This window comes from Candoia aspera, chromosome 2 (assembly GCF_035149785.1).
Source record: "Candoia aspera isolate rCanAsp1 chromosome 2, rCanAsp1.hap2, whole genome shotgun sequence".
Classification (NCBI taxonomy): domain Eukaryota; kingdom Metazoa; phylum Chordata; class Lepidosauria; order Squamata; family Boidae; genus Candoia; species Candoia aspera.
The window spans coordinates 246,916,309-246,934,162 of NC_086154.1; the positions used below are offsets into that span (position 1 = coordinate 246,916,309).

Here is a 17,854-nt window from a genome sequence, read left to right on the forward strand (position 1 = left end):
GACTGGTCGTAAAGTTACTTTTTCAGAGCCATTGTATCTTTGAACAGGCACTAAGCAGAGCAGCCGTTAAGCAAAGACTGCCTGTAATTAAAACTACATAAAAACAATAAATATTCTAAGCACATCCTTTTACCTATGTGATGCTAACTCTTATCATCAAAAGAGTTCTGTGATGCAAGAGTTGATGTCTTCCTAATCACTTAGCCTTCTCACCCTGACACTGTATTTGAGCACAGTGCTGATTAGTCCTATGTATAGCTAATGGGGAGCACAGTGTTAATACTGTATTGTGAACTTGGCACAATGGCTTTTGTTTTTATAGCTAAGGTTTGCCAACTTTGCTTCTGGAAGTGGCTAAGGAATGAATAGGGGACATGACAGATTTGTTAACATCTAAAGCTATCAGATGAACAGAGACAATGGCAAGCCACTGAAGGAGTTGTGCTCCAAAATATCTGGGGAGCACCAGATTGACTAACCCTGGCCTAGGACAATTGCAACCGTGTGACAGCTATTAGACACAACAACATAGCATGGCTTTAGGAAGGCCTCATGGTTTTGCACGATGAAGCCACTTTACAGAATTCTAGCGCTGGATAGGGTCATTTAGCCAGCAACCCCAACACAGTTTAGTCCAGGATTCAAATTAAATAATCCCTGACAGATGACTATCCAGCCTATTCAAGTGACAACATGTCATTATCATTGGAGGAGGCAGGGTTTCCTAACCGGAATCTGTTGTCTTGTATCTTAAATCTGTGTCTTGCCATCTGGGATTACAGAAAACAGACCTTGGGTTTCTTCCATGTGAGACCCCTTCAGGTACTTGAAGGATGTGATGTTATCCTCCCTCAGTTATCTTTTCTCAAGGCTAGTTCCATCAATCTCTCGTAATAAGGGTTTCCAGTTCCCTAATCATTCTCATTGCCCTTCTTTGCATCTGCTCCATGTTCTCCAAATGCAGAATACAGCAGAAATATTACTTCCCCTGATTTTGAAGCTATCCTTCTAGTGATACAACCCAAAATTGTATTCATCTTTTTAGCAGCCATGTGACTGACTCATCTTTTGGCTTGTAACAACTACCATTCCAAGATTATTTTTTCACAAATATCATGAATTCACTATCCTATATCTAGGCATTAGATTTCTATGTCCTCAGTTCAGAACTTTGCCTCTATTCAACTGCGTTCTGATATTTTCAGTCCATTTCTCCCACTCATCAATATCATTTTTAATTTTATTTCTGTCTTCTAGGATATTAAATCTACCATCGAATTTTGTGTCTCTGCCAATCTCGTAAAGAAAAATAAGCATTCCCTCCATGTCTTCATCCAAGTAATAAATAAAAATGTTGAAGAGCACAGGGTCAAAGATTGAACTTTGTGGCAATCCATTCAGAACTTCCTCCAGTTTAATGAGGACGCATCATTCCATTAATCTATGAAGATTATTTTGAATTTTGTTTCTCTCTTCTAGAGTACTAACTAGCCCATCTTAAAATAATATATGTGGAAATTTCAGTTATGACAGCTCATTCTATAAACTTTTTCTACCTCAATTTTCTTCCCCACCCTTCCCATTTACGGATATTTAAAATCTTAGTCATAGCACATGGAAAACAACTTGAAATAGAATTCCAGGTGCAGAAAGCTGGTGAGTTGTCTGCCAAATCTCACTGTGCTGGTGTTGTTTCCCTCCACTAACTCCCTTGACAAAACCATATGAATATAGCCCCAGCCACTGTTTTTTTTATTTATACTTCCAAGACAATAAATAGGGGGGAAAAAAAGACAGTTGTCTTTCTTCACTAAGACCAGGATTTGCATTCCCAAGTTCAAGCTCACTGTTCCACATGCTACAACTGGAGTACCAGTTACTTTAAAATAATTGCTCTCTCATGAGGAGGAAAACAGGAAAGCAACAAACATTTTCTCCCACTAGTCATTCACTAGAGATATAGCTGTTAGGCATAAGTGTTGTGCACAAGATTAGAAGGGATGAAGGATCAGGAGAAAGCTGCCACATTCTCACAAATGGCCTCTATTCCCTTATGCATACATCTTTATATGAATTATGCCCTGCCATACTCTAGGCCCTTGCAGCAAGTTAAAATAAAACTTTATTTTTTTGGCAGTACAATCCCACAAAGACAAAATTTCAGAAGAATGTTTCTTAACGGATTCCGAATGCAAAAAAATAAAAAATCTACCAGTGTCACTTTCCCTGCTGGGTCAGAAAACAAACATCTTTGCTAGGTGTTATTGAGTAACCAATGCAATATTAAAATCTTGGTTAGAGTTCAGATTAGTTTTTCTCAGCAACGGTGCATTTCAGATCAAAGGCTTCTATGACGTAAATGGTTTAGGGGAAGTCTAATCATTTCTCTTCACAGGTTCTTTGGTTCAAAAATTAAATGTTTACAAGAAAACTGGGAAAGCTGTGCATGAAAAACATGGCAAACTCTGAAGGTTCAATCACTCATAAAATATACTTTTCCTTACTGAATAAAGGATAGCTGATATGTTTTCCCCCCATAATTTTGCTTATGTATTTTTATTCAGAATGTTCTGAGAATTCTTTTTTGCAATGTTTTCTAGGCTGGTCTTAAAAATATATTAAACTGCATATATTATTATGATAGGTGGAGACCAAAGTGATTAAGCTGCCCAACATGTAGGAAAGCTTAATCTACTTTAGACTGAAATCCCATTTAGATTAATTTGAGAGTAAATCCCAGTGAATAAAGCACTGATATGCATAGGATTGTACTGTAAGGGTGCCACTTATTCCTGAATTATCCCTCAGATTTCTATAACCTGGAGCTACAAGTAGCAGAAATCCCAGCCATCTTGGTCAGACTGACTAGAACCAACACATTTGATGGATACCAGTTTGGGAAAGGCCACTTTAACCTAACATTATGGCCAAAATAAGTCTGAAGTTTGGAACAGTTTTATTGGTTCTAATGAACATCTTATGACTACTGTTCATAAAAGCCCACTTACAGATAAAATTCAAAAACAGTAACCAAACATTTATATAATGCTTTAGGATGTTTAATCTACTTCAAAACTAAGCTAGCAGCCATCTCAATATTATTAAATTCTAAAAACTTAATTTAAATTTTTAAATTTAAATTTAATCCAATTTGGAAATATTTTATCTCCAGGCTGCAGATGGGCAAGTTAAGTCAAGAGGTCCTAGTTTTCCTTAACTTATCAAGTCATTCATAAGTTTTTAAGACCCAAATTTAACATCATTCACCAATAACCTATATATCTCATGGTCCCTAAGATATGGGTATTTCCAGATAAGGCTGGAAACTTTACAGAAGATTTAGAAAATTTTATCTTCCACTTGTAACTTTCCTAATGTCTTCCTTCTCTTCTTCTGACCTTGTTTTAAAAAAAAAACTAAAAAAAACAAAATTTCATTGCAGGGAGAGAGAATCAAAACAGCTGCAAAATTGGCATTTTTCTGGCAGTAGCACTAGGAACTCTCTACCTGGAATCACTATATACTCTACCAGTCAACATCTTGTTCTTAGACAACGGACACATTCAATTTGACCCATGGACGTTGATTAGGATTGCCAGGCAGAACTCAGACATAGTTCCTTTGCCCAGTCACTACATATGCTCTCTATGTGTGGATGAGTTACCTTGCTGCTGTTCATTATAGACACTGGAAGAGGAAAGCCATGTCAGTCTATGGGAGTCAAAAATCTGAAGGAGCTTGGTATCACCTTTTCTGACTAATTTTATTAAAAGACATCAACTTTTGTAAGCTGCAGCTGCTCAGTGCATCTGATGAACAAAGCCACAGCTCACAAAAGCTGGTGCCTTTTAATAATGTTGTTAGTCAGGAAAAGTGCTACACCTTCTGGTTCTTGCTGTTGCTGTATCTCTGAATGGCTGGAAATGGTTGGTTTTGCTGCTAAATTCTAGTGTGTAATCTTGGGGATACTCCAAGATTGTAAATTATCTCTTCCAACTGATAATTGCTTGCTCAGTTTTTAGGTAAAGATCTTTCCTAACCTTCATACCACAAGTCCATGAACAAAAAACAGAAAATTTTAATGATACCAGATGTTGAATCTGAAGCCTTCAACAGACTTCTACATGTACACTTTCTTCCTGATCTGTTAAAAGTTGCATACTGCAGTCTGGGAGTGTATGACTTGATAACCTGTTTTGTAAAAATAAAAACTGGGAAGAGTCACAACTCTGTTTAGATGCACTGGACTGTGATTGGTTGTGCCACAACTGAAGCTATACACGGCAATAAAGAAGGCTGAAAAGCTCTGCAATGATTGTCAAATTCAGTACAATTTGATCATCAGTTATTAACTATATCGCTAATATTTTCCCAATAGATTATCCATGTCTGTACAAATTTCATTTTGAATAAAAGTACGAACATGGATGTTTAACTTGTGTTTCTCCTCAGTGCAACATATGATTATACAATCTCTCAATCAGTATCCCACAGAAACCTGTTTTAAAAAATGTTGCTTGTGATTTTCTCTTGAGTTGGTTACTTTTCAACTCTGTATCATCAACATTATTTATTTCATTTTGCAGTTAAAACCCAGCATATCCATTCCATTTAACCCATACAAAGTTTTGTACTTGGCAACTGAATTCCCACAATACTGAGTCTGCATGGTTTACATTTAAACAAAACAACAAAACATACATAAAACACAACAATGAACTGAAATACTTACAAAAATTGCTTGCCCATCCATCTGACCCTAGCAGAAGAAAAAAATAACTTCATAAGAAACAGCTTGATTAAAAATGTGCTGATTTAACAATAAAGTGTAAGAGCTACTTTATTCATTTATTCAAAGTATATACCATCTGAGTGCCAATCGCTCCCTTTATGATGCACTCGAATGAAGCCAACACACATTAGGCAGATCACTTAAATATTCAGTGGATCTTACTCTGGGATGTACAGCACTAATTTTTTTTAGAAAGGACATTCATCCATCCTTTCAAAAGAAAACATACATGTCCACTTATGCCATTTTAGGCCCCACTATAAAATCCATGCAGAATAGATTAGGTGAAGATCAAATGGAAGAAAGTCCCACAACTATGAGATAACCTAGTGATAAAATTTGGACCCTTCCGTTTGTCTAATCAGCATACAGGTGGTCCTCAACTTATGATCACAATTGGGACTAGAATTTCTATTGATAAGCGAGGCGGTCGTTAAGTGAGTCACACCTAATCTTACCTTTTTGCCATTGTCATTAAGCAAATCACCATGTCATTAAGTGAAACACATGGTTGTTAAGCGAATCCACTTCCCCCATTGACTTTGCTTGTCAGAAGCTGGCTCGGAAGATTGCAAATGAAAATCATGTGACCCCGGGATGCTGCAGCTGTTGTAAATACATGCTGGTTGCCAACCGCCTGAATTTTGATCACATGACCATAGGGATACTGTGATGGTCATAAGTACGAGGGCCAGCATAAGTCACTTTTTTTGGCGCCATCGTAACTTCAGTCACTAAACGAATGGTCGTAAGTCAAGGACTACCTGTAACTATTTTGTTAGCAGGCACACAAGACCTCTCTGACAAGATACTAACAGTATATATATAAAAATAAAGTTTTCTTCAAGCCAAGCTTGACTCCAGGTGACTTCACAAATACATCCTGTAGTTTTTCTTGAGAACAATACAGAAATGGTTTGCCAGGGTGCTTTTCCATGTCCCAGTCTCACTTATAGCTCTGGTGAATCTCCCATCCAAATATTAAGACTTCTTAGATCCACCAAGGTCAACTATAGATGAGCAGCAGCAGAAGCTTCATCCCAGTCCCAGTGATCCTATTAAAGACTGCTCCCATTAAAAATGGAGTAGCAGCCATCTGGAGTAGATCACTAGGAGCAAAGGGGACAAGGCCTCTTGCATGTCTCTTTCCTGGCACTGCTTTTCTACAGTTCATAGTGGGATAAAAAAACACCGATGATACTGCATCCAATACTTTGGAGCAACAACCAAAGAGCCAGTTTCATCTAGTGGTTCAGGCAACGGGCTAGAAACTAGGAGACTGAGAGTTCTAGTCTCACCTTAGAAATGAAAGCCGGCTGGGTGACCTTGGGCCAGTCCCTCTCTCTCAGCCCAAGAGCCAATCAGGCGTAGTAGGAGTGTTCTAGTCCCGCCTTAGGCCTGAAAGCAGGCTGGGTGACTTTGGGCCAGTCACTCTCTCTCAGCCCAACCCACCTCACAGGGTTGTTGTTGTGGGGAAAATAGGAGGAGGAAGGAGTATTAGGTATGTTCCCCACCTTGAGTTAGTTATAAAAAATAATAAAGGCAGGATAGAAAATAACTAAATAAATAAATAAACCAAGCATTGAACAGAGTGCGCCATCCCTCTTTAACGGCAACTTGTACCATAACAAATGTTATAATTAACTCCATCCCATGAAAGTTTCACCTGCGGATTTCTATACAACAAACCTTTTTGATGAACCCATAGGGCTGCTAGCTGAAAAGGAATTATTAACATATCATTTTATTACAACTACACATACTTTGCTCCAAATCCTTCCTCAGAGATTCTGACATTACATTAAAAAAACATAAAAGAAACATACAACCTCAAATTACATATAAGATAGAAGATATACCTTATATTTAGGAAAGGGGAATCCCTGAAGAAGGATCTGTATTTGAAATACACAGCTGTGCAATAATTTTGAATAACCCCTGGAGGTTTTCACAGTGCATTTGGTATTCTTCTATCTTTCTTAATCTTTTCTCTTTTCCTTTTTTTGCAAACCTAAATCTGAGCAGGAGGACCCTGAGGATGAGAGTGAAGCAAACACCTTCTCCTTCTGGCTTGAGGAGAAATGAACAGAGCACCCAAACAAAACAGGAAAAATACAGAGAGGCCAAAAGAGGGAAATTGAGAATTGTGGCTCCTAAACCAAACCTAGCTGCAAATTCACTTGCAGCCCTTTTTGAGATTTAAAAATGTATCAACTCAAACTCTTCCCTTGCAAGAGGAAAATCAGAGCTTCCTCTTTAGCACACAGAGTTGTTCTCTTGTATAAAAATGGCATTTTAAATAAGGTCTTGCACATGGAAGAGCTCTGATTGGTTCCACATGTCACCACTCACTCTGAAAGAAAGATGTTGCTGTTAGACATTTCCCCTCCTGTACCCAGACCTCTCCTTAATTGAAACATCATGCTTAAAGTCAGTATGGAAACAGGGACATGTGTTTTTAGGCAGACAGCAAAATTCCCTGAATTTCCATTTCTCAAGCCCAAAATGGAGGAAACACTTTCTGCTGTGATTTCAAAGGCTCACTGTCCCCTCTTTGTTCTGAGACGTTGGGTTGACTTTAACAGCTGGATGGTACCGAGGAATGCAACAGGTGCAGCTTTTCCCAACATAGAAAGGAAGGTCATGATAGGAAACATTACACCTGCAGAATTTCTCCCTAGGCAGTAATATAGGTATATTGCCAGGAGAAAAAAATAGCAACTCCACCTTGCATCTGCTAGCAGTAAGATAGGTAAGACTTAGAGTGGCACACAGATTAAATGCATTGCTACATTTTAATCTCCTAAATGATTTAGACAAAATCTCTAAGTTCAATTCAAGTCCTGGTAACTTCATGGGCACACACTTGTAGTTTTCTTGGCCATAATAGGGTAGGGCAGTGTTTCTCAACCTTAGCAACTCTACGATGTGTGGACTTCAACTCCCAGAATTCCTGAGTCAACATGGCTGGCTGGGGAATTCTGGGAGTTGAAGTCCATAAGAGTTCCCAAGGTTGAGAAACACTGGCTTAGGGCTACCAGATCTGGGCTGCAAAAACCTGGGCAACACTAAATGGTAGCAAGTTATCTCTGAGTCATTTTGCTGTCATGTTGTGGTCATCTGGAGTTTGCAGTTCAGGTCAGGTAGCTTTGTGGGTGTGGGTGTGTGTGTGTGCGCACGCGCCTTTGAGTCAGCATTGACTCTCACAACTGCCTGGACTAGTCCCTACAGTTTTCTTGGCAAGATCTTTTTTGGAAGTGGGTTGCCATTGCCTCCTTCCCAGGGCTGAGAGGGAGCGACTGGCCCAAGGTCACCCAGCTGGCTTTGTGCCTAAGGCAGGACTAGAACTCACAGTCTCCTGGTTTCTACCCTGATGCCTTAACCACTACACTAAACCAGCTCTCTCAGGTACCCATAGCAATACAGAAATAATTTGCAATTCTCTTCTCCTAACCCTTGGATTTCCTTGTGATCTCAAAGTCGTAATCAGGTCTAATGACCTTGCTTAACTTTTTGAAATCAGCCACTGAGCTGGATCCTCTAACAGGTTTAGGACCAGGATATATGAAGAGCATTTTCCTCTATGTAAGCTTGCCAGAAATAGTGTCACTCTATGCCAGTCTTCCTAAACATATGCCTCCAGAGTAATAGAACTAGAAGTCCCATTATTGCCAATGTGATATGAACTGGGAGTTGCAGTTTTAATACATGTGGAGCAGAACAGTTTGGGAAAGATTGGAATAGGTTCTGGTACAATTTGGGTGAAAATCCTATATGCTTCAAGTTGACTATGTTGACACAACACATTGAACCATGCTTTTCATTTATTTATTTAATTGCTTTAAATAGCCTAGTGTGGTATATAAATACAGCCTGTGCAATTGGTATATGATTCAGGGTCTCAGGCAAACCTATAAAAGAGTTAATTCAGTAAACTGTGGTTAATAATGGGTAAGCATATTTTGCAGTTCCTGGAAGATAGGAAAGAAAACCGTGTTAGTTTTAGATGAGAAGTCCTTATAAGGATTATGATGGTTCGGCTACCAAATCGGGGCTGCAAAAATCCAGTTGATCAAGAGATGTGTCACACTCCCCAATCAAATGTTCCCAGAACACTTTATCAGACTAGCATCCATCTTCCAGCAATCCGTGTCAACCCACGAGTCGCCATCAGGGAGGGGGTGATGGAGTGGAGTGTGAATCATTTTGTTTGGGCTAGACGCTCATTGTCTCAAGGTCATTGGGAGAGAAACTGTTCCAGCCATCTATTGACACGGGAAAGAGGGGCACATACCTAAGGGAGCAGTGGGGGGGAATTTGAAGTCTCTGTGATTTTAAATGTAGAAATGGGCGAGAAATGCCATTTGCAACTTTTTCTTTGTACTGAATGCTTCGCTTCATTAAATAGATTTATAAGCAAAAGCTTATGAGTCGTAATTGAGTGAATGCTCAAGTGTTCCAGTCGTCACAAGATGCAGCAAAGATTTATGAGGTTGTCCTATGATCATATGGATTTTTGCAGCCCTGATTTGGTAGCCCTAATATACATATACAGTACATATACATACACATATACATACATACACACAGAATATATACGCAGTATATATGCAGTATATATATATAGTATATGTACATACATACACAGATTCTCATTTTTTTTTCCTCTGCATGTACTGGACCACATCAAATTAGAGGTCATTTGTTGATAACATTGTTTGTCAACTTAATTATATACAAGAAGCTTCAACACTTCACATGCATAACTGAGAGCTGGGCTTGGAGCATGGCCTTCTCAGTAGTAGCCTTCTTATTCTGCCAACGGTCAGGATGGTCTCCACCCTGTTAATGTTTAGGAAGGCAGTAAGAACAGTGTTTTTCCACAAGGTCTTTGGTAAGGAGCACCGCAGCGAGGTGGAGAGTTATAGGGCAGTACACTGAAATTCTGTGTCTTTTTAATTTGTGTATATATTTATTTACATTGCTTTGGTTGGCTGCCTAAAATCCAGAGAACAAACAGTATATGAATGTTTGCATAATAAAATTGAAATAAATAATGTCAGGCTGATACTCACCATACCGAGCATATCCAAACTGAGAGGCACATCATGGGACTGTTGCCTAATTGGTTTGCCAGCCTTGACCTCGGTGTAAAACACCTTGAGCAGGTGTTGGATAAAGTAATACAAAGGCAAATATATTAACACAACAAGTGTATAAGCACATTATGCTTGTTAATAGTACTAATATCCCATCCCAAAACCCCAAGTCCTACTAGGCTGCCTCACTGTGGCCAGGGAATGTGGTGGGGGTGGGGGTGTATCAACCCAACTTGATGGCACATGATCCGTCACAAACAAAAATGGTAAATTCTGCAGCAAACACATGCAACAAATACATTCAGATTACAATCCGACTCACAAATATCTGAAAGTAATTACCACTGAACCCAGTAGGACTTAATTTCGGAATAGGTCTGGATAAGATATAACTGAGGTGTTTTTTTCCGTTTTGTTTTTTAATAGCCTGTAAAGCATGGTGACTAATAGCAAATGGTGAAAGGAATTTTTGGTAGAAATTGGAATTGTGGATATATTTAAGCTTCATTGCATAAATATAGTAATTGCCAGATCAATGGCCATCTACACATTGCTGAACTACAACTTCTAGCCTCTTGGTCTCTGAAATTGCTGGGAATTATAGTTTAGCAATATCTGCAAGGATATTGGTTCCTATTCCTGGATCAAAATAGAGGAAAAAAGCAGGAAACTAAAAACCAAACTTCAAATTAATGAAATATTTTCACCAAGTCAGTGGGCTTTACAAAGTTAAAGCCGATTTTAAATGTATCACATCACTTAGAATGGCAACCAAAACCCACAATGAGAGAGTGTCAAATGGCTAGATGATGAAGATACAAAATGAATAAAAATAATCAAGATATAACGTAACAAGGAAGTTTAGTAATCCTTTATTAGACTGTGGATAATTACGCTCCAAAAGCCAAGAATTATGGTAAGTTTGGACTTCCCTGCCCCCAAATAAGCAAATGAATAGTTATTTCTTTCTTTGATATGAATATCAAAGGCTCTACTAACTGTACGGTTATGTGCTATCAAATCATGTCTGACAGGTGACTGCATGGACAAACAGTCCTCATCCCAACCTGTCTCCAATGATATCCTGTGGTCTTCCAAGGATAGCCCAATAATCGCTTTGATCCCATTCACCTGCCTTATCCATAGTCCTCTCCTCCTTCTACTTCCCTCAAACTTGCCATGCATAGTCAGCTTTTCTAGTCCATCATCTGCTCATGTCACATGCCCAAAGTATGCAAGTTTCTGTTTGCTGATCTTTGTTCAAGGAAGGAGTCAGTTTTTATTTGTCCCAGGATCAACTGATAGGTCTTTTTTACTTTCTAGTGTTATCATCTGCGTATCTCAAACTATTAGCATTTCAGCCTCTAAATTTGAGTCCAGCTGTCATTTCACCTAATCTTACCATTCTTATAATATATTCACTGTATAAATTAAACATAAGGAGACAATATATATACAGTACTTATCTCACTCCCTTTCTTATTCTGAACCACTTTAGAATAAGAAATTCATTTCTTACAGCAGCTCATTGTAAAGTCCCTCTGAAGAATAATCCGATGTTCTGGCATGCCAATTACCCTTAATGTATTCCACACTCTGGCATGATCTACAATCAAAGGCCTAGTTGAGTTAATAAAGAAAAAGGTATATCTCCTTCTTATAGTCTCTTGCTCTCTCCATTATCCTGTATGGGTCAGGTATCTGATCCTGTGTCCCTCTGCCTTTTTTGAAACCTACTAGTTCATTTACTAGTTCGTTTACCATGTATCATTCTTTTTTCTTTGTAACACCTTAAATACGTTGCTTGCAAGAAGAATTTTTTTGAATCTCCTTTCTTCAGTTTCAAATATACACCTTGATCTTCCCAGAATTCTAGACCATACAGTCTTGTTCCATATTTGTTAATTAAGAGCTGTTGGACTATTGCTTATCATGCCTTACCTTCTAGGGTTCCTGAATATATTTTCTTTCCCCAAATGGTTCTGTCATTTTATAATTTGAATTCTGAAGGGTTTCAGTATAGCCTTTTTGATCTTCCTTTAATTTGCTTCTATTAGCTCTCTTCTGTGATTACTTCTGAGCATACTTACCTTAACTGTAACTTTTACTGTGATTTTTCTGATCTTTTAAAAGTATATATTTTATTTTATTTGTTACTTAAATCTATTGTTAACATTGTTGATTAAAATATCTTTCTTTGCCCTTCCTTGCTTGATGCCAGAAGCCTGCATTCTGTTTTGATATGTCTCTCTTACTGTCCAAGGCTTTAATCCTTTACTTTTCTCTGATTATCATAGTAGCTTATTCTGGATCTTTTCCTCTTTGAAATTCTGGGAATATTTTTTTTCTACTTTGGGTTTTATAATGTCCCTTATATTGTCTCAGAGCTCCTTGGGTTTCCATGTAAGTTAAGTAAATTCCTTACATAGAACTTTTAGGTCCTCCAAGTTAAAATTTGCTGGCACATATAAACTTTTCAATTTTATAATTCTAACTCATACATTTGACACCAATAACTCATGGCCTATTCCACAATCTGCAACTGGGTAAGCCCTAGTATAATAGATTTGCACTTCTCCATCTTCTATTTTCTAGGAGGTAGCCAAATTGATTCTGATGTTGTACATCTGGTGATGTCCATCTGAGCATCTCTTTTTATGATGCTTCATACAGCTGCATGCAGCACATTCTCTTCACAAAATCTATCTCCTCCACTTCTCCAACTTTTGCATCCATTAGATTAGATTAGATTATTTACAGGATTTATATGTCTATCTATCTCATAAAATGATTCTAGGTGGCTCACAACAATCCATCAAAACATGGCTAAAAACAAAAGTACCCTTCTTCCCAGACCAAATATGCTCCCAGCCCAACCCCATCCTAGCCCAATGCTTGGGGGAAAAGCCAGGTCTTCACAGACCTCCAGAAGACTAAAAGAGTAGGGAATTCCTCTGATCTCAGGTGGGAGGCTGTCCCAAAGGGCTGAGGTGCGCCTTTGAGGTCCCATCAGGTGGCAACATCAGAGGGAGGGGACCTGGAGCACGCCCACCCTATCTATCCTAGTAGGATGGGCAGATACCCTCAGGGAGAGGTGGTCCTGCAAGAAACCTGGCCCTGTGCCATGTAGGGCTTTAAAGGTGATAACCAGTGCCTTGAACTGCACCCAGAAAGCAACTGGAAGCCAGTGTAGCTCATGCAGCAGTGGTGTTACTCAGGTGAACTGCGGGGCACTCAAAACTGCACTCTGAATGAGTTGCAGCTTCCAGATATATGCATCCCTGATATTACATTTAGCACCTCTTGCAATTTGCTATAGAATGCCTTATTGGCTTCCACTGCTGCATCTGTAGTAGTTGCAGCCCTGGATTGACCATTAAGCAAAATAAGAATGTGCTTAGGGCAACAAAGGCAGGGGGGCACCACAGATTTTTGCCCCCTAGCTATCATGCCCTTAACTCTTTCACTGCTACATTCGAGTTTACTTGAATCTTTTGTAACTGTCCTCATCTTCCATGTTCAATTTTAATCCGCATTGTTTAAATATCCTTTTTCTTTGGCAAGGTGAGTGACCAAAGTTTAAAAATTTGGTTTGAAGGTGTCATCAGATATCACATTTGTTTCTGTCTCATAACATGAGAGTTTGCTGCCATTGAGGGGCACTATTGGTGGGCTGTGCTTAGGGCATCAGTTGGCCTTATGCAGCCCTGAGTAGTTGCATACTTGTTTGAAGTTGATATTCACTGGATATCCACTAATTCTAATAGATCTCATCTTGTCATTTATATGGCAGAGCAGGTTGTAGCAGAGGATGTGTTGAGCAATGTCCTTTCCAAAGATATTTTACACTACATTGTATACCTCTTGTTTTAAGACCTGGTAAAGCTAAAACAAATGGAAGATAAAGCTTCCTTCAGGTCACCTTCAACACCTGAAGCTTCCATGGATATGCATATAGTTTTCTTGGCAACAGTATAGAAATGGTTTGTCACTGCCTTCTTCCAGGATGTTTTTCAGCTTCCTGTCATCCTTATGGCCTTGGTATTCTTTGATGATCTCCCATTCAAGTACTAACTACGCCTGACCCTACTTAACTTCAAAGTCCAGACAAGGTTATCTAGGTGTTGCCAGCTGCAAGCAATCCCCAAAAGTGACTATATTTCTTGCTCTACAACTTCACTACTGATAGCTCTGATACTGATACTCATCTTTCTCATATGCTTCAGTTCAAGACTATTTATTCATTTAAGCATTTATTCAATGCTTTTTAAAATAACTAGTATGAATCCTGGGTCACAGCACTGGAAGGTACTTTGCTAATTGGTTTCTAAAGCTATACTTTGTTAAGGAGGGAAAACATTGGTTTGTTTCCCATATGAGTGAACCAATCAACACTGTGAACAGGTAGACTAGGAAGCAGAAGTTGGTTTCATAATTTGTCACAATATCCAAAGGCAAGTATTTACTTCTTCACAGCAAGAGAAGCACAGCCAGCTTCTCCTGGAAAGAGGAAAAGTTGATCTCTCCTGAGCAAAATTCAGCTTAGAACTTTATATGTCTGGTCTAAAGCAGCCTAAGGCATCTACTTTGGTATCCACCAGGGGTGTCCATGGGGTGGTCAAAAAAAATCAAAATAGGGATCATAACCATTGGAGCTTCAATTGTATAGTCATAGGCACCATCTTGACTTGTTGACACACTCCCCCTCCCCCCAGGGGATGCCCCTGACTAAAGGTGCTTTTTAATTACCTACATATTTCTGGCAAAAAAAATCAAAAGATACTTACAGTGTACCCTGTGATGGTATTTGCATGCTGCCGAGGCATTCTCCATTGAATACTAAGTGCTGTGCAGTTCAAAGAATCCAGTGCTATGTCCACAGGAGGCCCCAGCCTATCTGTCTCAAAAAATGACCAAGCATAAGAAGTTGCAAGAAACTAAAACATTCTCAGTAATAGACCAAAAGTGCTTACAGATGCACACGACTTTTCTTTTTTTCCGATGAATGACTTCAAATGGTCAAGCATCATAGTGTATTAAAACCACAGCATGCTGTTTTATTTTCTTCTTTCTTTTATTTAAAAGTAAAGGCATATCCCACCCGGATTGAGACTGCAGTGCACAGGGAAGGAAGCTTAATTGCTTCTTCCCAGGTCCTGCTTACCCAAAGATCACCTAACTGCACCCTATAAAACAGGGGAAGAGCCAATGAGAGCCAGTGAGAAGTGGGGTGGGGTGGTGATATACAAATGTGTATGTTTTAAGTGTCATGGGAAGAAGGCTATGATTTTGACAAGAATCATGACCAGGAAGAGAAGGGTTAAACCTATGTTTTTCATGGATTGTTAGATTAATCCAATTAGAATAACCTTTCTTTTCTAAAGTACAGAAATGTATTTATTTATTGTATTTTTATATCATCCAGTACAGTTGTTCAAATAACAAAAACAACACAAGGGATGCAAAATAAAAATCGGGCAACCTACTAAACCCCCGATGTCTGTTCAAACAAGACAGTTTTCACCAGTTTGAAGAAGGCTAGGAAGGAGGGTACCAAGCAACCCCCCAGGGGCATGGTGTTATAGCGCATGGAGCCACCACCTTTGGGCTCATGTCCCCCTGAATTCTTGTAGGGAGAAGATCCTCAGTATCCCCTCTATGAACAGACCAGGAAGATTCAACCTAGAGAAGAAAACCCCTAAGCTAACCCTGGGACCAAGCAATGTAGGGCTCCAAAGGTCAAACCAGTGCTTTGAATTGTGCCCAGAAACTTACTAGCCACAATTGCAGTGACTGAAAAATAGATGTGATTATGTATATGACATACTTACTTGACCCTTAGTTGAAATTCTACTCCCCTTTTTATCTGGAGGAACTCAATGGGACCCAGTGGAAACTCAAAATGTTCTGCTTTCTCAGAGGCAAACTCTTCAGCTGGGATTTATTCTCAGACTAGTCATCCCTCTCTATGAGGCACTACAATGTAAGACCACTGAGGCAAAGCTAAGAGCTCAAAATTGCTGTGGGCAATCTGGTTCATTCTGTCAATATGCTCTCTGGACTGACTTTTAAAGTTCCTCAGTATGTAAATCCGCACTGCCTTTGTAAAGAAATGGGAAGTGGCAGATGTGTAAGGAATAAGCAGAATAATGTCCTACCACTTTATCGGTTCATCTCTATGTGCATAGAACTGAAATACTTGCCATGCCCCAAAACATCAGTATGAGAAGGACTGTCATGCCATTCCTGTTTAGGCCTTCTCAAAAGGGTTATGAGACAACATAATTGTTCCAGACATTTCCCTGAAATGTTATCAATCCCAGAGGACTTCTAAGAATTTGCATCTAGACAGGTCAGCTTCCTCAGTACCTGTCAGTAACTGATCGTTCAATGCCCCCCAATGCCTACTGACTTACTCCATGCAAAAATCACCAGCACAAATGCCTTTTTAATTCAGAGAGAGAACCTTTCATTTGTGAATAGTAACAGAGGTTTTGATTACCATAGTGTTGACTAAGACTGCTTGGATTCATGCATCATACAAAGTTAAAATGTGGAGTATTTGGTTCAGGTTCAACATATTTTGTAAATCTAGCCAATGGTGGTTAATTCAACAGAACATGGATAATCAAGCCCTGACTTAATGTAATGGATGCATTGTTCCTTAGCCAACCATTGGAAGTTTCTCCCAGATTACAATAGCACATAAAACCACTATTAAAACTAGAGATATTAAAATCAACATTTAAAAGCAACTGTTAAAATAATTAACAGCAGGAAAAGGCCTGTTTTTTTTAAGGTGTTTTCATAGCTAACAAAGAGGTCAGTTCCTCAAATCAGTAGGGACTACATTCCAGAGACCTGGGCCAGCTATCCAGAGGCTCAACTATGAGTGACCGCAAGATGGGCCTCCAGTAACTGTAGGCAAACTTATCCTGATGACCTCAATGACACCGCTAATCATATAGGTAGAAGCATTCTCTCAAATACCCAGAGCATAATAAGACTTCAAAAGTTAAAAACCAGTACTTTGCACTTCTCCCAAAATCAACTGGCAGCCAATAAAATGCAGTTAGCTTAGTGCACATGTAATGTGATCTGTCTGAGTTTTTCCCAAGCCCAATTTCTCTGATGAGTTTTGCTTCATCTGAAATTTCTGGACCGTAGAGAAAGAAAGTCAAGTGGTTAAGGCACCAGGCTAGACACCAGGAGTCCGTGAGTTCTAGTCCTGCCTTAGGCCTGAAAGCTGGCTGAGTGACCTTGGGCCAGTCACTCTCTCAGCCCAAGAGCCAATCAGGCGTAGTAGGAGAGTTCTAGTCCCGCCTTAGGCCTGAAAGCTGGCTGGGTGACCTTGGGCCAGTCACTCTCTCAGCCCAAGAGCCAATCAGGCATAGCAGGAGAGTTCAAGTCCCGCCTTAGGCCTGAAAGCCGGCTGGGTGACCTTGGGCCAGTTCCTCTCTCTCAGCCCAAGAGCCAATCAGGTGTAATAGGAGAGTTCTAGTCCCGCCTTGGGCCTGAAAGCCGGCCGGGCGACCTTGGGCCAGTCCCTCTCTCTCAGCCCAAGAGCCAATCAGCCGTAGTAGGAGAGTTCTAGTCCTGCCTTAGGCCTGAAAGCCAGCTGAGTGACTTTGGGCCAGTCCCTCTCTCTCAGCCCAACCCACCTCCCAGGGTTGTTGTTGTGGGGAAAATAGGAGGAGGAAGGAGTATTAGGCATGTTCACCACCTTGAGTTATTTATAAAAATAATAAGGGCAGGATAGAAAAAAAATAAATAAAAATAAATAAAATAAATAGCCAAGCCTCAAGGTTACAAGTACAAGAGCCACAGTTTAAGATCAATGTATTCTCTTCTTGGAAGGGACAAAGTTGGCTTATCAACTAAAGATAATATTATCCTTCATCCAACCAATTATCAATTGCAGGGGGATATTTCAGAGGAGCCATGTGGTTACCAGAAAATGCTA

General features: G+C 39.5%; 1 protein-coding gene across 1 annotated transcript in view; it reads right to left on the reverse strand.

The window, feature by feature from the left end:
* Window positions 1-17,854, reverse strand: part of EGFLAM (EGF like, fibronectin type III and laminin G domains) — a 107,310-nt gene that overhangs the window by 60,256 nt on the left and 29,200 nt on the right. The window contains exons 2-4 of the mRNA XM_063291127.1: window positions 14,679-14,788; window positions 9,868-9,951; window positions 4,733-4,759 (exon numbers count right to left, since the gene is read on the reverse strand). Coding sequence (XP_063147197.1) covers window positions 4,733-4,759; window positions 9,868-9,951; window positions 14,679-14,788 — 221 coding nt within the window. The remainder of the gene's footprint in view (window positions 1-4,732; window positions 4,760-9,867; window positions 9,952-14,678; window positions 14,789-17,854) is intronic.